Source organism: Kwoniella bestiolae, chromosome 2, assembly GCF_000512585.2.
Source record: "Kwoniella bestiolae CBS 10118 chromosome 2, complete sequence".
Classification (NCBI taxonomy): domain Eukaryota; kingdom Fungi; phylum Basidiomycota; class Tremellomycetes; order Tremellales; family Cryptococcaceae; genus Kwoniella; species Kwoniella bestiolae.
In genome coordinates this window covers 1,816,992-1,840,727 of record NC_089242.1, presented here as the reverse complement: position 1 = coordinate 1,840,727, position 23,736 = coordinate 1,816,992, and the positions used below count along the sequence as shown (strand labels likewise).

Sequence of the window (23,736 nt, the reverse complement as noted above, 5' to 3'; positions counted from 1 at the left end):
TCAGCCGCATTCAACCACGTGACAAAAGTGCGGGGCTCCAATCAAGTCTTGTTTTTCAACCAAAATGTTCTGTCCTTAGATAGATAGATATCATGAAAACATGAATGATGAACTTGCATGATCGTATTCATATCTATCAACACACGCTCACATACCCAAAAGAGAATCGCATAATGGCAGAAGAAGAGTTACCACCTAGTAAGCTTGGGACCAAGACGCATTGGGATGAGGTGTACGAGTGAGTCGGCTGTTCTCTCCTCCTTGGATGTCCAACCTGGGCCATAGATCTAGGCATATGATTTTTGTCGAATCAACTACCTTGATGTACCGTGCTTTCGCATGCGATAAAAATCATCTCTATTGCCACAACTTGAATTGGCAACGAAAAATCTATTCCACTATGCTAATGCTCTGTGCTCATACCTAGACGAGAAGTACGAGTATTCAACGATGTAGGCGATGAAGGGGAGGTATGGTGAGTAGCCTCAAGAATGTCAACTCCATTCAGCTTGCACACGTTGAACATAAGCTCATATCATGTATTACATCAAGGTTCGGCGAATCTTCAGTAATCAAAATGCGTAAATGGGCTCAGCGTCATCTCACCCCTTCTACCGAACCTATCCGAATCCTAGAATGCGGTTCAGGTAACGGCACCCTCCTTCTCTCCTTCCTCACTTCCTCCTCACTCGAGGACGATACACCGCCAGTACCCCAGAAATTCCATTTGACAGGAATAGATTATTCCGAAGGTGCGCGTGAACTCGCCCAGTCCATCACGAAATCACGTAGGGAGAATATCCAGCAAGAGATTGAAGATGCATTAGAAGATGACGATGAGGAGCTAGTAGAGAATGAAGTGGAAGTTGATTGGCGTACTGAAGATTTGTTGAGGAAAGATTTCGAAGGGGAACAGTGGGATCTGGTATTGGACAAGGGAACGTACGATGCACTCTGTCTCAGTTCGGAGGGGATTGCGGAGGAACAAGGGAGATTACCTAGTCAGGTTTATCCTGAACGTATAGCCAGGTTGGTTAAGAAGGGTGGATATTTTTTGATTACTAGCTGTAATTTTACGGAGGAGGAGATTAAGGGGAGATATACCAAAGAGGGATTAGGTGGGTTGATTCATCGCACTGTGTATGATAGATTGATGAGTGGATGCTAATGATCATTCTTTGTATTGATGTAGGATTTGAATTTCAGTAAGTCACTTTGTTCTTTTTGAATCCGACAGCTCCAGTGGACTGATTTTTGAATCTGCGACAATGCCCAGCTCAAGCGTACCACACCCTTCGTTCTCGTTTGGCGGTAAATCCGGGACGACGGTTTGTACGGTAGCTTTCAAGAAGGTCATATAGGCTGGATAGTAGGACTGTTTGGTGTAGTCGAGCACCGTGGCATCTTTGGCTGATACCTGATACCTTACATCCTGATTCAGGCTCAGGGGGTTAGGCGGTGTCAGTAGACTCGTTGCATAGCATTGCCTCATCAAACGAGTAACACATACACTCTGAATACTGCATAAGATTGTATGCACACTTGATATGACACATACTACAGATAGATAGATTACCAGAATGACCTCTGTTCCTCTTGCACGCTTCTTCTCTTACCGTAAATCACTTTGAACCTGTTTCATCAATGTCACCAGAATACCCCCTCTGTGTACCTTGTTGAAGGATAGTTTGTTTGGTTCCTACACCCCTGCACACATAGTGCCACATTACGGTAATTCAATTCATAACACCGACACGAGGTCAGTGCGGTGGTGGTCTTTTTGATTTTCAGGGTTTGAATTACTTGAATACACGCGAATGGCTTTTTGATTTCATGGATTGCAAGTTGAAAAGTAAACAAAACATAGACTTAACCATAGTGACGAGTCATTTCTATCACTAACACCACTATCATCATCATCATCATTCATCATTCATCATTCTTTCATCACCATATCGTAGCTCACCAACATTCACATCGGCTAGCTGACAGACAAGCTTTTGCCACTCGACATCGACATCGACAACTTCAACAACACAACACCCATCAAACATCAAACAGGAAGAAATAGAGGAATAAGAGCCATTTGGCGGTACAAGCGCAACAGCGCAAATCAAGTAAACAAGGTAGACAAGGAAGAAAGAGAAAAAGGTTGGATGATTTGATCATTTGTTTATTCGTTTGTTGAAAAGTACTGTAAGTCAACAGCAAATCATGCACCGCGGGTCAATTCTGCTCATATCTAAACGATACATGCTAATGACATCCACAACCACCACGCATCAGCCCGCTCACCATGTCATCCTCGACCTCTTCCCCATCCAGCCGACTCCGCCTTGGACCCCACTCGTCACCTATATCAGCTAGCGAAGTAGCCCGAAACTCGATAATCAACTCATCAGCAAAAGGGTGGTCACCATTACAAATCAACAAGCGAGATTCCATCAACCAATCGCCTCTCAAACCATCATTATCGCCTGATCCCAACGCTCCAAGAAGATCATCAAGCTCATTCAAACACGTCTCGAAAAATTCATTGGTATCCAACAGTCCATTCAAGTCACCCACCACCGTACAAGGTGCTCAAGCTGCCGGTCTAGACTTGGGTAGAAGTACAGACCAAGTGATCCATGAGAGGCGAACCGCAGCGAGAGCGTTTGGAGAAGCTCCCTCCTCTGCTAAAGGGGTGGGAACAACTTCGAAAGCTGCCATTGGATTAGGCATTGGTATCTCACCTTCGAAGCCACGACGATCAACTAGTGGAGGAAATGCTGTAAATGGTCAACGGAAAGTATCTATTGAGAAATCAAAGGTCGCATTCCCAGGTATAGAAAGGAGAAGCTCGACTGAAAGAAGAGTATCGGCTTCGAAGGAGAATGAATCACCTGATGTGAGAGCCTCGAAGAGGGTGCCTAGAGCGAGTATGGGTTTCAAAGATCTGGCAAAAGGTACTTTGGTGACTAAATCGCCATTCAAGAGGGTCCCATCCGGTGGTCTCTCATCTACTTCCAGCTCGAAAGCGAACGAACATCCTGCTATCGAAGATCAAGAAGTTGGACCTAGTCCGAAAACTATTCCGGTCGAACGAGATGATGTTTTCTCTTCACCATCTCCCAGAAGGACTTCTGCCAGTAGACAACAGCAGCAACGAAGAGCTTCTCCCTCTGCTTCTCTTGGTGTCGGATCGAGAAGAAGCGTATCACCTACACCTTCACCACCTCGATCAGTCCCTCAACCTCTCCTCACTACCACACTGGGTTCGGCTGGTCCATCACCGCTCAGTAAATCTCTTTCAATCCCTTCGATCGGACCTACACCTACTCCCACACCTCATAAATCAGCCATGACCCCTTCGAGAAGGCTCCGTGGGCCTCGAGATCTGGCAGCTGGACTAGAGTCTCCTACGAGAAAGACGGTTACTTTCCAAAGTGTACCTGATGTGAAGGAGTTTGAGACCATGAGTGCGGAACCAAGTATGGACGGAAGCTTCGAGGTGAACAACCACGATGATGATGAGGAAGATGGATGGGTCGATGAGGCAGTCCATGTGAACATGATCAACAATATGTCCAGAGAAGATAGTCTCGATGAACTGCTTTCCGATGCTCAACCTATTTTCGAGTCTTCCGCCAACGCCTCACCAGTCTTCACAGAAGAGAACGACGGTCACATGCCTGAAGATTCCACTACAGCTAACTTCATGGATACCCTCATTGAAGAAGGGCTGTTCTCCCCTCCTACGATGGATACTCCTGCTTTCGAGGATCAAGCTGCATTCGAACTTCCACTAGAACCTGTTGATGGTGATTCCGATCGACCTTTCCTTGCTACACCATCATTGGGAGGATCAGTCCATGCCTCACCTCTTCTAGCCAGTTCAATGTTCGGAGAGACCGATTCAGCTGGTATACCCTATGGTCGCACGCATCATACCGAACGAGCCGCCATCGCTCATTCATTGTCTCCTCCCAAACGAGCTTCACCAATCGAACAACCTGGTCTACCAAGAGACGAAGATCACAAAATGCTTTTGAACGCCAATGCTGCTCAACCTGCTGTTCCTATCCCTCAATCACCAGTCCATTATCCAGAATACAACGATCCTTTCGCTTCGACTTCTGTACCTCACGCTCATCAGGTCGGTGCTATACCCGATCCATTCATCACGTTGCAAACAGCTACCAACGTTCTGCCGATTCAACATCAAGATAGGGAAGAAGATGGTATTCCCCTCGGAAGGACCAGTCATACCGAGAGACTTCAGGCCAGAAGGATGTTGGCTACTCAGAGTTTGGGATTGGGTATGCCTCGAAGTCCTGCTATAAGTCAGGGTCTGACTAGGCAATACTCGGAGGAAGAACCTAGTGAAGAAGAACAAGGCGATCGAGGGGAAATTGTAGAACTTAGCGAAGCACCTGTTCTCGCTCCTCCCGTAGCTAGAACGGCAAGCCAAGAAAGTGAGGAAGGAGTGAAAAGAAGATTACCCAAGATTCCTGCTCCTGCTCCTATGCCTGTTGATATACCTAGTCCTGTGACTAGTCCCAACAAGGAGCAGGATACGGAGAAGCTTACAGTAGCTGAGAAGCGGGTAAGTAAGGCGTCTTCTTTATCATTGATACGCTGCTGACAATCGTATTTAGACGAGCAAATTCGATATTTCCGGGTTCTCTCTCCCTTTTATTGGATCCACTTCACCTTTCTTTAACTCTGCTCCTGCTACGTTCGAGAAGCAGCCTTCCATCGACGGCCACTCCACCTCGTCCAATGAACCTGAACGGCCACTCACCCCTCCAACCGCCATCAGAGATACCGCCGAGGAGAAGAAAGAAAGTCCTCACAGACTGCCAGATATGAACTTCCATTTCGAGGAGATCCAACTTCAACGAAACAACTCGGACAATCTCAAACGAACCGCTACTATCAAGACTAACCCCGTCAGTCCAATCAAGGTATCGAATGAGCTCAAGAAAGATTCTCCTATCAAGGAAGTAGTCCGACCGACCTTATCTACTTCCAGCAGTCTTGGTAAACTCCCTACTTCCAACAATCAAGGTAAACTTCCTACCTCTGGATCTGGTAGTTCCCTAAAGAATGACTTTGGTAGTCCATCAAGCAACGAATCGCAAGATTCCACTACCACTCGAGTCAGACAACGGATTTCCAGAGAAATGATTAGGGAGACCATCAACCAGCGAATTGCAGATGGAAGTTTGTCAAGACGGCCTGCAAGCTCAGGTGATCTCTCAAAATCCCTTCCTGTATCGTTTGTCATTCCCGACATTCCTCTTCGTCAAAGAAGGACGTCGGGAGTAGATAAGGATTTACCGCCGCCCCCTCCGAATGAGTCTCCAGCTATGACGCCTTCCGCCTCTCAAGCTGAAGAATTGGCACCTAAGATGACTAAAGCTCACACAACCGATAATGCCAATTCCAAGGTGAATGAGAATAGACCAACGATGAGACCTAGATCTCAGACTCAGTCCGCTCATGAGGTATTGAAGCAAAATGAGAAAGACGGGATACTCAACGAACCTAAATCCGCTTTAGACAAGTTGGCTTCGTCATTACCTTCGTCCCACGAGGGGAGTCAAGCGAGTATACAAAGGGAAGTCAGCGGAAGTATCGCAGCTGAGATGCCACCTCCCAACGCTGGTAGACCCATAAGTATACTTAAGAACCCATATCCCAACCCTAATAAACAAGAAGGATTATTACCTCCCGCCGATGTTGGGTCATCGAAAGAGAGGGGTAGATCTCCTTCTCCCAGTGGAGAGGGTATGAAGGGAAGAGAGAATGCTATTATCGCTAAGCGGCGGGATAGGAATGTTAGTGGAGTTAGTACGGGAAGTAGGAGAAGTAGGAGAAGTCTAAGTATGGGCGATGTGGATAAGGAGGCTGAACAGGTGAGCTGGTCCACACTCCGTTGTATGTCTGTTTGCTGACTCGTCTGATGATGAACAGGCTAAACAATTCAGAAGGAAGAACACAGGTGGTAATCCCCGATTAACGTTGGGTATAGATGACGATCAACAATCTATACTTGATGCGTTCAGAGAAGAGATTACACAGATGGACGTGAGTATTTGTGTTTCACAGCTTACCCGATGTCAAGGGATGATCAGCTGATCTGTTGGAATAGAGAGGATACAAAGTTCGTGAGAAAGCGGTGGTTCGAGCTTCTTATCATGACAAGATCAGACATAATAAGGCGGGGGATATTGATCAGGGTAAAGCTTGGAAACAACTTAGAAGACCTTCTGATATGGTAAGTTGAGCACTGATTCATACCATGGGATGATGGAGTTGCGGCAATGCTAATTGGTTTGATGCATTGCAGAATGAACACGCCGCCGAGATCAGGGCTATGAGAGCTAGGGAGTCTACCTCCGGTAAAGCCTCTGGAACGATCTTTGTGAAAGTATTAGGTATCGAAGGACTTCAAATCCCCTTACCTGATCAACCGACATACTTCTGCATCACTTTGGATAACGGTATAGATTATATCAGAACGCCTTATAGTGTTTTGGGCGAAGGTGCGAAGGTCAACCAGGAGTTTTCACTGTAAGTGATCAATTCCACATATCAAAGAGATTGATGCTCACTGACGACCGTGTGCAGAGTGGAGCAACCCAACTTTGAATTCTCGCTAAGTCTGGATATTCGACGAGACCCCCATATCTTGAAGATGTTACATCAGAAACCCGAGATACCCCAACCTATCCCCGCTGTCAAGCGACCTCAAACACCTTCCTCGCCATCGCACAAATCGGGCGGATTCAGATCACTGTTCGCCTCTCCCAGAAAACCTAAGGCTTCCAAGGATCCTAGATCTACTACACCTCAACCTATCCTACCTACCTCCGCTCCTACCAATGCATCCACTTCTAAACCAATAGACAACATTGTCAAATACCTTTCATCACCTTCTGGATCAACTATCGCCAAGACTCATATAGCTTTCAAACCCATAGCTAAGAATTGTGAATCTAGGGTGCTGGAGATTAGATACCCCATGTTCGCAATGTTCAAAGGGGAGCCTGATCGATCGAGAGAAGCTCAAGTGCCCTCCACACCAATGAGTAGCTCTACTGCTGGATCGAGCGGATCAAATGGGCAAAGTAGGAAACAATTGGGCAAGATCACATTGCAGATCTTCAGATTACCGCCCATACCTGGATTAAAGGGTGATGAGCTACCGCAGTGTATTGATGAGGCGCTGAGGGGGATGAGACATCATGCGTGGCATGAACATGAGTATCATGAGGGTGTTTTGACACAGGAAGGAGGGGACTGTACGGTGAGTATTTCCCACCTCTTTCTATCTCTTCTCTTCTCATATACATCCTCACTCCCCTTCACTGTTACGTACGTAGGTGAGCTGGTGCTGATATGACATAATTGAACTTCTGCAGATGCCCAAACGAAGATTATTCAAACTTATCGGAGGTAACCTCGTAGCCATTAATGAAGTGACCAAGAAAGAAGTAACAAAGATTGATCTTCGTCAAGCTGTTTCTGTGATTGATCTGAACGCCCAGGATAACGGGACACCCAAATCTAGGATGACGATGAGGCCGAGATCTTCTGATGAAGGGTTGAGCACGAGGCCTAGGAGCTTCATGTTGGAGTTTAAGGATGGGGAAGGGATTAGTTTTGCGGCTGATAATGATAATTCTAAGGAGGTTTGGTGAGTCTACGGTTTTTCATTTCATATTGTCCCGCTACAACCCAAAGTCTATCCACATTGCCGCTCAGAGTGTGAAAGACATAATACTGATAAACACCATGTCCCGACTACAGGATGCAAACTCTCGAAGGTCTGATTGGGAAGATCCCTTCCAACCCCCTCTGGGCGGAATTATTGGCTACGCGACAACGTGAGCGAGCAGCCAAAAGGACAGCCTCGAGCTCAAGTTTGGCCAAAGACGCTAGGAGACAGGCTTCGGGAACGGGAAATGGGAGACCTGTATCTATGCCACTGGGTGCAGCCAGTAAGACCAGGTGATGATGGTTGTATCTTCAGTCCTCGGATCAGGGATGAAAGGTGCTTTCAGACAATATTTTGTGTATTTTAGCTGGTCAATTTGACCTAGTGATCGAATCAATGGACTATCTTTTTCGCTTTTAAATCGATACATGAAGTTTTATTTTATCGTCTCTCCTTTCGCTTCGTCTCTTTATGGTTAGTTTACACAGATAGTTTCCTGCTTGCGAGTGTGGAATGTGGATTGAGTTGATAATCTTGTAGTCACACAGTATTGATGAATCTGTATATATGGATTACAGCATGCTTGGTGTATATCATGTGAGGTATTCTATGTGACCAAGGGATAGCACGGAAATTGCTTAGTATACTTTATGTGCATTTGATTGCTTTCTGGGTTTCTGGTTCTCCATTTCCGATTTCGAGAACAGTTGGATCCAGGCCAATTCAGTATTCATACGTACTGTATCATGATAAGGGGTGATGAGAAAAGTCTGGACCACTGCAGATGCCGTTGCTGGCATCTCACAACATGACCCGTGTGGAATCCGGACATAGATCGTGTCCTTGAGCTATGTTCCGGGCGCAAGGGCTCGAGTGGCACCTTGAACTCTGGAACGTTCAGAAAGGCTTCGACTTCGGAAAATGAAAGGTAGGATGACGCACCACAAAGGGTGAATGCCTGATACGTCATAAAGAGAACAGCCCTCAGCTCTACCGAAGGGCGAGAGCTGTATAAGTGAGATAATAGATACTGTATATGATAGTTCTGCAAGTATAGGAATATACAATGTTTCGCCACTCCACGAATTTAGCGTTATTATCTGCACCATATTGGCATTACTCGACTAACGGTATTTAAAGATGACCACGTCGAATCCGTCTTTCCCTTCACGATACATCTTGATCAGACCTTCAGAAACTTCTTTAGTCGCAGAGGGCGAGCAAGGTTGCAAGTCCTTTCATTTCCCTGATGAACAAGTATTCCGAGCCACTCTCTCGAATGGGAAGACAGCAATCTTCTCGAAGGAAGGTGCACCCCAACTTGCCAGGTGTGGCTTCATAGCGCAACGTGCTGAGAACGCCAGAGCCGTGGTCACCCGAACCGCAAGTCAACGTGTTTGAAACGCTTGCTTAGCCTGGCACTACCTCGTTGGACAGTACTCAGATGAACGCGCCACTCGGACTCACGCCCTTCTCGGACTTCAATTCAATTCATTCATTCTCACCTTGTATCACATCTTTTGCATCTTTTCACATAATGAATGTCGACAAAGCAGTAGCCTATCATAAACAGCATCCCTCAGTGCATGTAAAGGACGTTTTGAAGCGGTTCACAGTTCCAAAATCGACCTTCTTTGATCACCTCAGTGGTACCCACTCTGCTAGGGGTGTCAACACCACTCGCAACCTCTCTCTTCAACAAGAGGCTGCTCTAGTTGGAACAATCAATGAGTTTGCAAGGAGAGGAACGTTTTTAGCGCCACGACACATGAGGGAATTAGCAAATAGATTTACAGATGAGCCGGTCGGGAAGAACTGGCCTAGCACCTTTATTAGACGGCATAATGATGATATCTCTTCGAAGTTCTTTCGATTTCAAGAGATTGCTAGGCTAGAAGCGGATACACCATCAAATAGGGCAGCATTTCATGGACTAGTGAGTGTTGTTTCATCCTTTGACTGATCAGATCGAGTGAACACTGACCTGAGACAGGTCAAATCGGTATATGATGACCATTTCCACCCTTCCCACAACCTATACAACATGGATGAGACCGGTTTCACCCTCTCCAATGAATTTAATGAAAGAGGAGTCACTCCTAAACATACTACAAGCAAAAGCAAAGGGACTTTGCCCAAAGATACACACATCACTGTTGTCGCAGCGATCTCCACCTCTGATTCACCCGTCCCTCCATATCTCATCTATCCTGGTCAACACTTCATCGAGGAATGGACGACACCAAGGGATAGCGAACCAAAGATGATGGGAGCGGTCTCAAAGAGTGGCTATATCAATTCCTATCTGATGATGAGATGGCTAGAGGATTGCTTCGACCCATACACCAGGGACAGAGCTGGAGGAGGTAGAAGGCTACTGTTTCTTGATGGGCTGGACACACACATTCGAGTTGACTTCTTAGAAGCTTGCTGGGACAAGAACATAGTGTGTATGATCCTACCTGCCCATTTGACCGCCATCCTCCAGCCTTTAGATGTTGACTTCTTCTTCCACCTGAAGCGCAGCTACAGTCAGCTAGTCTATGATCATCAGATCAATTCACAGGCTACAAGGCTGGCTAAAGCTCACTTCTATCGCTTCCTTCAAAGGTCATGGAGAGATACTGCGAGTTCAAGAAGAATTAGATCCGCCTGGGCCAAGACAGGACTCTTCCCTCTCAACAAGACTATAATGATTGGAAGACAACCCACACCTCCCCTCCAACTCGAAGTGAATGGCCCAGAAACACCTGAAGACTCTAGAGCGCTTCAAGCACTAGATAGGAGTGTTAGAAGGGGAGAGGTTGATGCCAGAACCGCCTTCTTCAAGACTCAAAAAGCGCTGGAAAAAGTTGCTGCTGAAAAGGTGCTGGTAGAAGTTGAATTGAACAAGAGGAAAGCGGCTGAAGACTTAGACAAAGAGGCTAGGGGTAGTAAGAAGCAAACGAGGTATCCTAGAGGCCAGCTCTTTGATCAGAAGTACCAAGAAACACATGCTACAGAGCTTGCTGAAAGGAAGGAGAGAGAAAGGGAGGCTATGGAGAAGTCAAAGCTAAAAAATCGTCCTAAAAAGAAGAGACATGCTTCTGAAGCTGGGGACAAGTCAAGAAGGGGTACATCTACGACTGTACGAGGTTTGGTGTCTGCAGCTTGCATGGAACTTGAGGAATTGAGTGAATAGTACATCATATATGCATCTCCCGACATGTCCGAGAAGGGGGTCGGTCCGAGTGCCACATTGATCTGAGTATGATGTACGTCAAAGATCTCTCAGGAGCCTCACAGGACTTCGTCAGAGGTATCAAATCCATCCAAGCGTGGAAGATCGACCAGAATGGCGAGTTTCAGACTTTCAACGATGTTCGTTCGTTGATCTTCGGATAATCGAGCGCAGACTTAGAATAACGATCCGAGAGAGCATAGGAAAGGGCTGGATGGGTGGTTGGCCCACATGTCATCCCCCTCTCACTCGTCCTGCTTTGATGACCATCAATCTGAATCTTGTTGTTACTGTACTGCCGTTCGGGAGTCTGCTCAGACCAAAGAGCAATAGCTTGCAGTACGTACGAACACCACCGAAAGTCATGGAACGGTTCATGGGGGCGATACACCAACCTGAGTCTTCTCACCTGCTATACTCAGAGCTCACTATATACAAGGCGTCATATGCATAGTTCTGTCAATACTTGTTGTGTGCCACTACGAGCACTGATTCATCACACATCAGAGTACCGAGTGGGGTGCTGTGTGCTCTGATCGCAGGATGCGTGATCAAGAGACGTGACTTATGCATGATGATATTGATTGCTTGATGCAACACAAACCCTCAGGATCCATAGGGATATGTTAAATAATACCGATCAGAGGTGTTTCAGAATCGTGAGAAGTTGTTCCACCACCAAATACGCATCGAATACAACACTATTGCTGTGGTCACATCACGCTAATCACCATTTGAGCTAACAGATCCATACTTTTGTCTACGGCCGCCGTTTCGCTATTGAACATGCTACACTGTCCCCTTTGACTGGTTGTCAGATCTGGCGGGAGCTTGAACAAGACCACCAGTGTCGAGAGGGGGTTCTTAATCGTTCTTGTATGCTTCTGAAAGTCCCAGGAAGATTTACAGCGGACTAAGGGAGCTGCCCTACATGATTGTGTACGCTTTGCACGGACTGACCACCTCGCTGCATGACTGAACAGAGGGGACGAGGGCTATACAGCAGACGAGTGCTGCGGGAGGATGTATTCTTTATTAGACAGGATGTCAACGATACCAGCCAGTTTAGAAGGACTGTTATCGCAGAGAGATCCAGTGATGTGTATGTGGACCAGTGTTTCCGAAGAGTTAACTCTGGATCCAATCGTTATCTCCGGACCGGATCTTGACCGAGTTGTGTTAGTGCGAGCGAATCCCGCGGGCATTCTAATCGGATCATCGATAAGCGTCGGGACGTGTACTCGTGAGCAGTCCAGCCGCATGTCATGGAATACACCTCACCTTCAGCATCATTCATGTATACGTGTAACTCATCCACTATCTGTCAAGCAGACCTCTGTAAACAACGATATACGTGATAAGTCAACATGTCGCTCGCCCCCTACAAGTGAGTCCGGCCAGATTCATGCGCTATCTGAGAAACCTGCTAATGATACCGTAGAGTCTTGTTGTTCGACTGCTATGGTGTAGGTGGTGCTTGTACTCTGTGACACAATGGCAGAGCTAATGTAGTGTGATCGTCCCACATATAGACTCTCATCGTGAGTCAAGTCGGACAGTCCCTCCTCTCATTACGTGCTGTAGAGCTGATACCCAGTCTTGGACATTGTAGGATTGGGAGACAGGGATGTTAGAGAACCTCCAGCCCCTTCTCTCTCAGCCCTCTGCCCCTAACAGAGAAAAGCTGTTTGAGGTGCTGGGCCCCATTGAGAATAGGATCCAAGCTGAAACTCCTAAGATGCTATACTCCGAGCTGTGAGTGATGCGCACGTCACGCTCCGTTATCAGATCTTGGATTGGTAGATGGCTTATACGCTTCCAATAATATAGACTCGCCAAAGTATACGCCGAGACTGCTGAGAAGCTGTCTCTCAAATCCGATGATGGTGGGTCCCACCTTCCACAGCTCAGCTTCAAGAGGATACACTGTTGATCAAGCTCGCATACCCAGCACAAGCCAAGGCATTCGGGAATTCCATTCCTTCATGGCCCGCTTTCCCAGATTCAGCAGAGGCGTTGAAGAAGCTTTCAGATGCGGGAATGAAGTTGGTCATCCTGTCGAATGTGGATAACAAGAGTTTCGATGGGTGAGCAAGTGGTTCCTCCCTCCTCCCTACTCATCCCTTTGTTTTATATACCTCACGCTTCTCGCTGATGTTACTCGGGAAACACATAGTTCAAAACAGAAATTGGAGAAGGGATTCACGTTCGACGCCATCTACACTGCCGAGAAGAGTGAGTGAAGCTCCTGTCTTGACGGACATCTCGCCTCATATCCTGTGTTGTGATGCCATCTTTCGGGGGTAAAGTCTTCATTCGGTCTCGTCCTTATCCTGGTGGTTCCGCTATCATCAAGACAGGCTCCAGCTAATCAGCTGCACCTGTGGCTTCTCTCACTGTTCAGTCGGATCATACAAACCCTCCTTGAGAAACTTCGACTACGCCATCGAGAACATCAAGAAAGACTTCAACTTGGAGAAAGAGGATATCTTGATCGTTGCCAATTCAAAGTTCCATGATATTCAACCGTGAGTTCTTTTTTTCACCCTTGGCCAATAAGTCCGTATGGCCATGAGCAAGTACTTTTCAGCTGATATACATTGTATTCTGTTGGATGCAGCGGCCACAAGAAAGACCTCAAATCAGCTTGGATCGACCGAGAGAGAGCCTTCATGGGTGTCTCGGCTTATAAGGATATTATTCCGGATTATCAATTTGGGAGTATGATGGAATTCGCAGATGCCATCGTAAAAGACAAGTCATAAAGTGAGGTTGGTAAAGAAGTAAGCCGTTATGATACAATCTCAGAGTTGTAAATGATTATTCCGATATCATGCAGAACGAAACGAAACATGAAAGCGCAGTGTCCTATCCTGGATATTAGACTTCGAGTTTTAATGTTTGATTTAGATGTTGATCCTTACTGACTACCATCCTTTCATCTACTTACTAAGGGTGAAATGATGAAAGGTGCGAAAATGACAAATTGACCTGCACAACTCGCTGTTTTGCTACACACCAGATGACTGAAAACCGGCCCGTAAGCTTGATTTCTCTCCAGTTCAGTTCAGTGAATGATCAGAGCACCTATCGAAATACAAGTAGTAAAGTAGATTCATATACCACTGAATAGCCAACCGAGCCTTTCATCTAGGCAAATACTCATTCAAGATGTCAAAAGCCCCTCAAATGCCTTCCGAGGTGAATATCCTCAAAACCAAAGCAGCCAACCAGAAGGGACCCGGCTCATTGGACGTAGAGACCGTCTGGCCCAAACCTGAATTTGTGAGTGGTTGGTGGGGGTTGCATTAATCATTGATCTACCACCTACCACCTGGATCGGAGTGTCGGTGCTGAGACAACGACGTAGGGACCAAGTACGACGATAGATAATATAACGAAGGAGGGGAAGACGGTAACTGAATTTGTCGTTCCTGCTGGATCGATGTTTTCATTAGGTGCAGCTTTACCAAAGTGAGTCTCACATCTCCCATGTCTAGTACTCGTAGCCTTTTGTACAGTACAGTATTAACCATTGATCTGATTGGTGATCTATATTAGCCACACAGTACTGAAATGGGGAGCATACTTCCCTCCTGGTACGATGGTAAGTTTGAACTGATATATCCGGTAGACATGCTTGAAGAAGAAGTTCTCATAACTCATGCACTAGTGAATAGTGATTGAAGCTGATAACCTGATCACCCTTTAGTTCCCCGACGGTGTACTCGTACCCATTCATGCAAGGATGGTCTCTGTACAACCGCTTAGGACTTTCCCGCCTCCAGCACTGGATTCGGAGCCTGTATGTGTGATCATGTAAACGGACATTCGTTTTTGTGTAACTTGATGCATCAGATATCAATTATACCTTGTCTCCCGACCCCAATGACACGACGGGTTCCAGTACTGGTGGTGTGCCCGCTGGAGATGCGTTCTCGCTCTTCTTCCTCGATGAGAATCCGGTCGCATACTATCCCCATCCCATCAAATCAGTACAAATTGACGATTTTCGGGAAATATATCATATGACAAAGACCTACTCTATCCCTAAATCCATGATGTCCAGGTAGATGATCCGGTTGATTCCTAATATCAAACTCCTCGTGATCCTCAAATGTAGGGGGCGGTCCATCGTCTTGAGCAGTCTTCTCCATCGTTATCAACTACAGTTTAATGGAGGTTTAATGGAGTCTCATCTTAGCCAGACATCTTTGCCGTTATAGCCTTGAGCTATTGAAACAGTCCTTACTCACCCTTCTTCCCCATTTACCGAAATCTTGTACACTCCCTTCACCAACCTTCAGCTCCCTCATCCCTTCCACCACGGGAACGTCTACTTCTTGATAATCTTCAGTAACGGTAGGCAAGAAGAATACCAATCTACCTCCTGGGACCAACAGCCATCTTGCTAGTTGGACCAAGTCTTTGGTGAGATTGGCAAGTTCGTATGGTCGAGAGGGCGGTAGGTAGCCTGGCATTCTATACACATATTATAGGGATCAGTACGATCAAGAGAGCCGATGATATTACCGTTTAAAACCAAGTGTTGTGGCCAAACTCACAAATGCGAATACGTTCCATCCGGGAACATGTATGGCTCGTCTCTTAGGGGTCTTCCACCTTCTTTTCGACCTAATCGCTTGGCTCCTGCTCTCACACCGTCTACAAATTGAGGTCAGCTCAAGGTCTATCCCAAGTTGCAGCCATTGAGCTGACGAGTGATACTCACATGGCGGATCTGTTATGATAGCATCTACCCATCCACCTCTCCGTATAGGACTCTTCGTCACATCGTATGTCAAACAATCTAGAAACAAGTCTTCGGTACCGTACTGAGCTGCTGCACGGAGAATACCAGGTTTCACTTCTTTCCCTTTCGCTAGAAGATCAACAGACGAGGGAGATATCAGCTGATCAATCTCCAATATACCTCGCTATTGTTCAGATTGGACGGTGCTACGGATGCATTACTCACCTTTCCCTCGTATCTGTCTACCGTCAATGTCACTCCCCATAACATAAGCTCCCCAATGAGCAGAAGCGTAAAGCATGGATCCGGTGCCTACGAATGGATCGTAGATGATCTTACCAGGTGCGGGCTTCAGAACCACATAACACATTTCTGTCAGTACACTGTAAATAGTGTATGCAGTAATTTAAGCCAACTCACCAACGCCTGACCAGCCATTAAAAATCCCATATGTGAATCCATCGAAGTATTCCCATAGTACGCCCGAGCTTTCACATCATGTACAGTAGGCAACAATCTAGCTTTCCCGAAACCGACTCGTCGTCCGAAATAGACATGTCTGAATTTGCCATCTCTCTTAATTCTCGCTTCTACCGTATGGGCAACTTCCCAGTCATCTATGGTATCTCTGTGTCAGTTGACATCACTGAAAAGAGGTTGGAAAGGTGAATATAGCTGGACTTACAATCTTCGAATATCACAAATTCTTCTTCGGGATCCTTCATCTGGATCTTCCCTTTCAGCTCGGTATATGCGAAACTTTCTACAGTTTCTCTGTACGACCATAGGGCCAAGTCGATTCTTCAGTGGACTGAACACGGCAAAAGCGAAGGGAAACAGGTAAAACTCACGTTACTCTCTTGTCCAACACTCTATGATTCGCCCCTTCCAATGTGAATTTGAAACTCGAGTGTAAATATGGTTCCAACACTTTGAGATTCCCTTTCATCTGCTCGTGCAGCTCTTCATACGTATCTCCAGAAGCGTACAGCTCACATGCTGATCTATTGTTTCCCGTCAGCTAGGACTCTGATTTCGATGAGCAAGGACTAGCGGCATGACCTACAGTACCAAAGTATCCCTCGCTAGTATATGGTGTACATCTTCTTCCTTCTCCAGCTCAATCACTAATAAACCCCTGTATTTGTCCTTGGAGATGAACCGGATAGCGAAGTTGAAAACCTGCGATACGGAGAGGAGGGAGGGAATCCTAAAGGATGTATGATCAAGCGATATACGGAGGATGTACTGGGGCATGTCGCAGATTGTTCTCAATGTGTCTAAATGCTCTCCTCGTTTATGATGCTGTCTATGTATAAGATATGTCGATACAAAAGTCTGAAATACATCTTTGTTCATTCTTTTTCAACTTTTAATTCTACTGAAGCATCAACAATGGGGTCTCCATGAACATCGACCGTGGGAAAGTGAAATGAGATACCACTGTTATCGATGATGACGAAAACAGAGGTAAAAAGGACGAGTACCAGTACCACTTGCCATGTACCTCTTCTTACTCTTCTCTACATTACCTTCTCAATTATAAACAACAAGGAAAATGACAACCCAGCCTCACTACGATCCAACACAAAAGAACGGCGAGTCCTCAAGATCACAGGCCATATACTTACCAGCCAACCCCGCCCCACCGCGACAATGTCTGACAACCGACAGCGCTGTGGCTCAATGGCATACTTCGCCTGGATTTCAGGCTTTCTGGGGATGGATCAAAAGGCGTTGTGAGAGGCTGAAAGGGAAGGAGATCTTGAGGGGAGAATACCAGGGAGATAGCCAGGTTAGCTCAACCAGAGCGTTTAGCCCACAACATATTGTAGCTGATATGAGACTCGGCCTTAGGGTATCCGAACCCTCTTGGACATGCTTGATAAGATGATTGGTTGGATAGAGGAGGTGCCGATCCAGCCGCAGAGTAATCAGCGGTTTGGGAATTTGGCTTTTAGAAGTTACATCAAGTTAGTCGAAGAGGTGAGCTGGCACTAGCTACGGACCATGATATCAAAGCTCATCAACCCTACTTCTATTTCAGAGACTACCTTCACTGTTCACCTCAAGTGCAATACCGCCTACACTGCTTCCACAGCTCTTACCTCTTTTTCTCAACTCTCATGCGTTTGGTCATCCCGTACGAATCGATTATGGGACAGGCCATGAGCTGGCGTTCGTCATGGGTCTGTATGTGTGCGTGATATCTGGCTGGATAGGTGGACAGGGGGACAAGGAAGAGGAGGAAGACGAGCTGATATTGAGAGTGTTCGCGAGGTAAACATCACCTCTCCTCAAGAAGATCTGCTGTCGTCTCTGAATAACACCATCGTCTCGTTAGGCAGATACTAACCCTGCTTTCTCCGGCAGGTATCTCGACCTCATGACATTACTTCAGAAAACGTACAGACTCGAGCCAGCAGGTTCTCACGGCGTGTGGGGTCTAGACGATTATTGTTTCCTACCGTGAGTGAGACCATCCACATAGCTATCCAGCGAGAGATATTCTATCATCGTTGCATGAAAGCTGAAATCTGACGGTCGTTTAGATATCTGTTCGGCTCAGCTCAACTTCTAGGTAAGCCATCATTCACCTGCTCTCAACTTTTCACGCATATATCAGACACCAATGCTATCATGCCTTTGTCTCCCAATGTCAGAAAAAGGGGATCTTATACTGACTCTGATTATTGTGCAGATGGCCCCCTATCCCCGACCCAATGCCTATCCCAAGCCTCCTCCTCATCCTACCGATCCAACTCCACCGCTGCGCAGGAGATAAAAGACCTCTACACCCTCTCATTATACCACCTCACCCTCTTCAAATCAGGTGCGGCCTTCTCCGAGCATTCCCCCCTTCTCTGGTCTTTATCGCAGATGAAAGATTGGGTGAAGATTCAGGGTGGGCTTAGGAAGATGTTCATGGCTGAGGTGGCTGGGAAGAAGGTCGTCGTGCAGGGATTATGGGTTGGCGGGTGGCTTTATGGTGAGGAGATGCCTGAGGGAGTCGAACGGGGTGGTGTTACGGGTAGAGGAGTGGGAGGGATGAATGGTGGATCTACGAGTATAACCGCAGGTGTGGGCGGGAGTGGAAGAGTGATGGATGTTGGGACGAAAGCTCCTTGGGCTAGGTGATGTGTCTGTACTTGATATGCGATCGACGATACACCATGAATTGGTCCCAGTCATACGCCAGAGTATAAGTCATGCATGGTATATATACAATCAAGCAGTTTCATCTCCTACAATATCACCTCGAACACCTCACGAGTATATCAAACATCAAACAAATCATTTCATCAACCCCCTAATAAGTTCAACCACCTCCCCAACCTTATCCTGGAACTCATCACCCGTCCATTCAGTCTCCGTCAACACCTCCTCCAATCCGTCAGGTATCTCATCATACGAAGATGAGAGTTTGAGGTATAATTCCTCTGACGAAATGGCTCGTATCTATCCATCACCCAGCATATCAATATCCCACAGCCCAAGGAGATAGCCAGAAAGAAAGCCAAACTTACTCTAGGGAATTTATGGCCCAACAACAAGTGTAATTGATCTACAGCTTTTGATCGGATGATAACTGGCAATTCACTCGAGAGACATGATATAACCCTATCATCGAGGTATCAGCTGAGATACCTCAAATTTGACGGAAGAAGCACCCACAATCGCATAGAGGTCGTTATCCGTTCTATAGATTTGATATTCGTGATCCCTTTACATGCTATATCCAGGATGGAACTACATCTGAACGATCGAGAGCAGATCACAATCAGCTTATTAGTCCGTTTTCACCGGCTGAACGAAGTAGCTTATCTTTCTGAACTCACATTTCATTTTCACCACTTTTGCGCTCATCGACATCGCGAATCCAAACTTCCAATAAACCATTTTCAAACAATCTATGTAAAGTCTGTAAAGTCGGTATGAATATCCTGTTAGAAGTATAATTCTTCTCCAGCAGGCCTAGCAGATCTTCAAGAACAGGTCGTATAAGCTTTGTGTGCCCAGTCAAATACGTCGAGAAAGGTTGAAAAGCTGCATTTGACTATTCACGAATGTATGAGCTATCTCCTCTCTTCAGTCCTTTTGACCTGAAGATCATAAATGACGAAGAGGCTTACAAGAGTTATCACCTGACTTCCTATACTCAATACTAGACCTGCCAATAGGTTTTTCCTAAATCTAGTATCCAGGATAGGCATGGAACAGGCGAACCATTCTTTCTGGTCTGCATATCGGAACCCATCGTTCCTGTGACAAGAACTTACACTATCAGCTTCGCCTGTCCCATACGATATAATTTTCTGCTCCAGAATGTAACACAAAATGAGTTTGCGAAGACCAGGATGGATACACTTACTCCAATTGACTCAATTCCAACTTCATACCCCCCCTACCCTCCCATTCCCACCCCTTCTCTCTCAACTTCGCCAAAGTCCTTGCGGCTTCTCCTCTTACCGACTCGAGTTTCTCCAGGCCTTGCTTGATCACTCCTCCCACCATTTCTTGGAACAACTCGGAAGAGACGAGATCCGTTCTGGGCTCAAGGGTGGAAAGTACGTTCCCTATAGATACGAGGGACTGGATGCGCACCCATGATCCCACATCTCCTCTCTGATCTGTCGTATAATCTCCCATACCTTGCACGAAGCTTTGTAATATCGAGACGAGCTGCGAAGGACTCGCTAGACCACAATACACGTCAGCTTCTAGACCGGACACTGATTGAACAGCTGAACCTACGTATCATCTCTCCATGTAACCTTTGTACAGCAATATTACCCAGAGATCTTACCGCCGCTCTCCGCGACTCGATATCGATCTTATCAGGTTTATCCAGTAGCCCCAACAGGGCTTTGATGGCTTTATCAGTGAGTGCTGAAGGTGAGGCGGGGTACCTGATGTGTCCAAGCGATAGAGAGGCAGCCTGCCTGGAAGCGATTCTGAACGACTTCAAATCCAATATCAATCTATGACCATTGTCAGCTTTGCTATGTGGAAAAATAGAGGGAAAGCTGACTTGGTGATATCCTTCTCTGGCGATCTAAGCTCACTCAGTCTCCCATAAACTCTAGCGACAGCTTCGTGTACTTCTGTTTCTCGGCGCTTCATCGATAGATCCAGGTACTTGTCTAGTACAGCTTGATTTGAAGATGCCGATACGATATCTGGATCGAGAATCACGACGAGCAGGGAACAGACGGAGGAGAGGATATCGGACGCTTGGGAAGAAACAAAAGATGCTGGTCGGATCGTTGAGAGCGTTCCGAAGATCTGATCGCAACGATCCCATCAGCTAGAGAAGCTAGACATTCAAACACCAACTGACCAATTGCCGCCGCTGGTCGTCCTCCTCAAATAGCTCTGCGATCCGTATCAAAGCCACCAAAGCACCATGTGCATTGACAGCGTCTAAGGAAGGAAGTTCTCTGATCTGCCAAAGCGAAGAGAGGTCAGCTATTTATGATCGCAGCTGGACTCTCTGATGTACAACTGACCTCTCGACCCATCGAATCTTGGAGATCATCATCATTACCCAGTTTCAAGATACTCTGCAAAGCCTGGGCACCTTGTACCCTCATATTGGTATCCCAATGTCTCAGCGTGATATGATGTAGATGTTCGCGCATCTTATCTCGGTAGACCTTATGACTATTGCAGCTATATTAGCCGAAGTTGTTTATATCCTTCTTACATATATATAACTTACACAGCTACACATGGAGCAGCAATCGTGAATGCCATTCTTCTTACGCTGACAGAGTAGAAGTCTGTTTTGCCCAGTACGTCGATACCTTCAGAATACAGCCCCTTCGAAAGTACGTTTATCAGCGTCACTCTTTGATATCGGCCGTTAAAAAGTGCTCACCAATCTTCCTACTCCTTCTTGAAAGGCGGCACTAGCTGCTCTCCTTACTCCTACCTCCCTATCAAATAAGGCCACGCAGATCAAGCTCGTTGCCATATCCTCGGCATGAGCTTTGAGTACGCTGGGTGGACAAGCTCGGGACAAAGACCAGAGGAGATATGCCGCTGCGTCTCTGACGTTGGCTCCTATCGAATGCGATGCTCGACGAAGATCGAATGTCAATGCCTATTGAGACACATGCTAGTCAGCTTCGACTTGTCGTTTAAGAGTAGATAGAGCATCCAGAAGCTGACCTTGATTACCCAATTCACAGCATTTCCAATCTCCTCTTCCTCCTTGATCAGTCCTCTTCTAGCCATCTCAGCTAAAGCCAGACATACGCCATGCCATCTTGCCTCTCCTCGGGTCGTCTCGACTCCACCAAAACCCATCGTTCCTCCTGCAGTCAATGATCCACCTGGATCGATGACCGTTCCGAACGATGTTAGAGTGACTGGTTCTTCTTCTGTACCGGAGAAAAGATCTATAACAGCTTCTACGATCTGGGACGAGAAAGATGGAGGAAGAAGTGAGGACAGACGGGCTAGGTATTTTGCAGAGGAATATCGGACAATGGTATCCTATCGCGATGGTGCGTTAGGAAGGGAGCGAAGTGGACGAAGCGGCGAGTAGCTTACTTTATCGGATAGACCTCCCATGAGATCGTCTAGCCATTCCTCCAGACCATCAGGTAAATTCATCTCTTCTGTATCACCTATTGTCATTATGAGGATTAGCTCAATTTTCAATGATAGCGTATTCGGCTAACTTACCTGACGATGATTTACCAATTTTAGCCATCCACATCCTTCCCTTCGCCTTAATCGCCAACTTCCGTATCAATCCCGACCCAGCAGCTGTCCTTGAGCCCTTCAAATGCGGTAGTAGCTGATTTTCCATGAACCCTTCCAGCGAAGGCAGATGGTTGGGCTTCAATAGAGAGGGTAATAAAGCCATAAACTCCAAAAGGGAAGAAACGAAATGAGCTTCTCCTTCCCTCTCTCCCTCCTGAATTTCCTTTGAGGCCCATTCTAGAAATCCAGGTAGTCCTTGTACAGTGTCTTCTCGGGAGTATAAACGGGCAAGTACCAATGCCGAGTATGCACCTTCCAATCCTGGTTTACTAAGGAGAGGGATGGAAAGTAAGATGACCTGTTGGGCGAGTGATGAGATCGGGTGTTGAAATAGAATGGAGGATGAGGGAAGGTCGATACCGTATATTGTTGATGGGGGAGTAATTGAGGAAGAAGAAGAGAGGGCAGTCAAGTTGAACGGGACCGTCAGGAGCAAAGCGAGCCAGAGGAGTAATATCGCTCGTAGTTCCCATGACTCGCTTGATGAGATTAGGGGATGATGTGGGGTTATAGGCGTACTTGAAGTTGAAGCGGATGTCGGAGGTGAAAGAAGGGTAACGAGCATTGGTAGGTTGGGTATGGAGGATGGGAAATGAGGTACTGGAGGATCATCAGTTGGCAAGTTCAGGTAGAGATAGAAGTAACGGGACAGCTTACCGACTGCTTTCCATCCTCTCACTTTGACTATCCAATTGAGCAGTTTGCCCAGTCTAGCTAATCTTTTGGAATTTATCGTCTTGCTTGAGCTTGCTGCGCCATCTTGAGCTAAGATGTTCAGGTTCTTGCCCGGAAGGTCCATGAGAGGGGGAACAATCTCATCCAAAGAGGGGTCCAGCAGTCCAGGTAAAGGGAGATAGTAATCCAGCTAAAGAAATACTACAGATGAGTTGGAGGTCTCTTGTGGAAGTAGTGACCTATTAATCAGCTCACAATAGCTCCCAGAGAGGTAACCAATCCCTCTTCATCCTCATCATCCCTCGCATCTGACTCTCGAATGATATCGATTGTCAAGAATCGACCGAGTAACTCGAGAAATTCGGCTCGATGGGCGAAGTGGGTGTATGTGGGGTCGGAGTCGTCCTCGAGGGGACCAGATGCCAGATTCTTGGTCATTTTTGAAGACTACCTGGGCTTGACCACCATACGGTTATGAGCAGTGGGACTTTGTATGATCGAGAATCGAGACATGGATAAAATTGACTTTACACGAAATAAACATGTTAAGACTACTCGTAAGAATAGAGTGGACGTGCGCGACTTTGTATGTGAGATTTCCGACGG

The 23,736-nt window shown here is 46.5% G+C and overlaps 9 protein-coding genes across 9 annotated transcripts; 7 read left to right on the top strand and 2 right to left on the bottom strand.

The window, feature by feature from the left end:
- Positions 1 to 173: 173 nt before the first annotated feature.
- Positions 174 to 1,361, top strand: I302_103829 (uncharacterized protein; the record flags this gene model as incomplete). The annotated part of the gene is made up of 4 exons (XM_065869754.1): positions 174 to 238; positions 428 to 475; positions 553 to 1,118; positions 1,207 to 1,361. 4 exons carry the CDS (start codon positions 174 to 176, stop codon positions 1,359 to 1,361), a joined length of 834 nt encoding a protein of 277 aa, XP_065725826.1.
- Positions 1,362 to 2,296: 935 nt separating this feature from the next.
- On the top strand, positions 2,297 to 8,005 carry I302_103828 (uncharacterized protein; the record flags this gene model as incomplete). The annotated part of the gene is made up of 8 exons (XM_065869753.1): positions 2,297 to 4,588; positions 4,641 to 5,903; positions 5,962 to 6,075; positions 6,140 to 6,265; positions 6,338 to 6,561; positions 6,619 to 7,297; positions 7,413 to 7,687; positions 7,801 to 8,005. The coding sequence occupies 8 exons, from the start codon at positions 2,297 to 2,299 to the stop codon at positions 8,003 to 8,005; spliced, it is 5,178 nt and encodes a 1,725-aa protein (XP_065725825.1).
- Positions 8,006 to 9,245: 1,240 nt separating this feature from the next.
- Positions 9,246 to 10,078, top strand: I302_103827 (uncharacterized protein; the record flags this gene model as incomplete). Its single annotated transcript, XM_065869752.1, has 3 exons — positions 9,246 to 9,644; positions 9,702 to 9,983; positions 10,058 to 10,078. 3 exons carry the CDS (start codon positions 9,246 to 9,248, stop codon positions 10,076 to 10,078), a joined length of 702 nt encoding a protein of 233 aa, XP_065725824.1.
- Positions 10,079 to 10,400: 322 nt separating this feature from the next.
- Positions 10,401 to 10,889, top strand: I302_103826 (uncharacterized protein; the record flags this gene model as incomplete). The annotated part of the gene is made up of 1 exon (XM_065869751.1): positions 10,401 to 10,889. One exon carries the CDS (start codon positions 10,401 to 10,403, stop codon positions 10,887 to 10,889), a length of 489 nt encoding a protein of 162 aa, XP_065725823.1.
- Positions 10,890 to 12,295: 1,406 nt separating this feature from the next.
- On the top strand, positions 12,296 to 13,693 carry I302_103825 (haloacid dehalogenase, type II; the record flags this gene model as incomplete). Its single annotated transcript, XM_065869750.1, has 8 exons — positions 12,296 to 12,315; positions 12,370 to 12,394; positions 12,541 to 12,683; positions 12,759 to 12,814; positions 12,880 to 13,015; positions 13,105 to 13,163; positions 13,333 to 13,456; positions 13,549 to 13,693. The coding sequence occupies 8 exons, from the start codon at positions 12,296 to 12,298 to the stop codon at positions 13,691 to 13,693; spliced, it is 708 nt and encodes a 235-aa protein (XP_065725822.1).
- A 406-nt stretch (positions 13,694 to 14,099) lies between these two features.
- Positions 14,100 to 14,751, top strand: I302_103824 (uncharacterized protein; the record flags this gene model as incomplete). Its single annotated transcript, XM_019189193.1, has 4 exons — positions 14,100 to 14,213; positions 14,299 to 14,402; positions 14,490 to 14,535; positions 14,641 to 14,751. The coding sequence occupies 4 exons, from the start codon at positions 14,100 to 14,102 to the stop codon at positions 14,749 to 14,751; spliced, it is 375 nt and encodes a 124-aa protein (XP_019048755.1).
- Positions 14,752 to 14,793: 42 nt separating this feature from the next.
- On the bottom strand, positions 14,794 to 16,938 carry I302_103823 (uncharacterized protein; the record flags this gene model as incomplete). Its single annotated transcript, XM_019189192.1, has 10 exons — positions 14,794 to 14,901; positions 14,972 to 15,094; positions 15,185 to 15,410; positions 15,494 to 15,593; positions 15,661 to 15,810; positions 15,907 to 16,030; positions 16,102 to 16,298; positions 16,367 to 16,455; positions 16,533 to 16,685; positions 16,748 to 16,938. 10 exons carry the CDS (start codon positions 16,936 to 16,938, stop codon positions 14,794 to 14,796), a joined length of 1,461 nt encoding a protein of 486 aa, XP_019048754.1.
- Positions 16,939 to 17,239: 301 nt separating this feature from the next.
- On the top strand, positions 17,240 to 18,819 carry I302_103822 (uncharacterized protein; the record flags this gene model as incomplete). The annotated part of the gene is made up of 6 exons (XM_019189191.1): positions 17,240 to 17,476; positions 17,539 to 17,667; positions 17,729 to 17,961; positions 18,055 to 18,150; positions 18,234 to 18,262; positions 18,383 to 18,819. 6 exons carry the CDS (start codon positions 17,240 to 17,242, stop codon positions 18,817 to 18,819), a joined length of 1,161 nt encoding a protein of 386 aa, XP_019048753.1.
- A 156-nt stretch (positions 18,820 to 18,975) lies between these two features.
- I302_103821 (uncharacterized protein) lies at positions 18,976 to 23,568 on the bottom strand (the record flags this gene model as incomplete). The annotated part of the gene is made up of 17 exons (XM_065869749.1): positions 18,976 to 19,140; positions 19,209 to 19,302; positions 19,357 to 19,437; positions 19,521 to 19,738; positions 19,815 to 19,944; positions 20,054 to 20,378; positions 20,437 to 20,663; positions 20,714 to 20,967; positions 21,023 to 21,127; positions 21,192 to 21,345; positions 21,404 to 21,504; positions 21,563 to 21,787; positions 21,856 to 22,182; positions 22,240 to 22,316; positions 22,375 to 23,055; positions 23,113 to 23,320; positions 23,386 to 23,568. The coding sequence occupies 17 exons, from the start codon at positions 23,566 to 23,568 to the stop codon at positions 18,976 to 18,978; spliced, it is 3,555 nt and encodes a 1,184-aa protein (XP_065725821.1).
- Between the last annotated feature and the right edge of the window lie 168 nt (positions 23,569 to 23,736).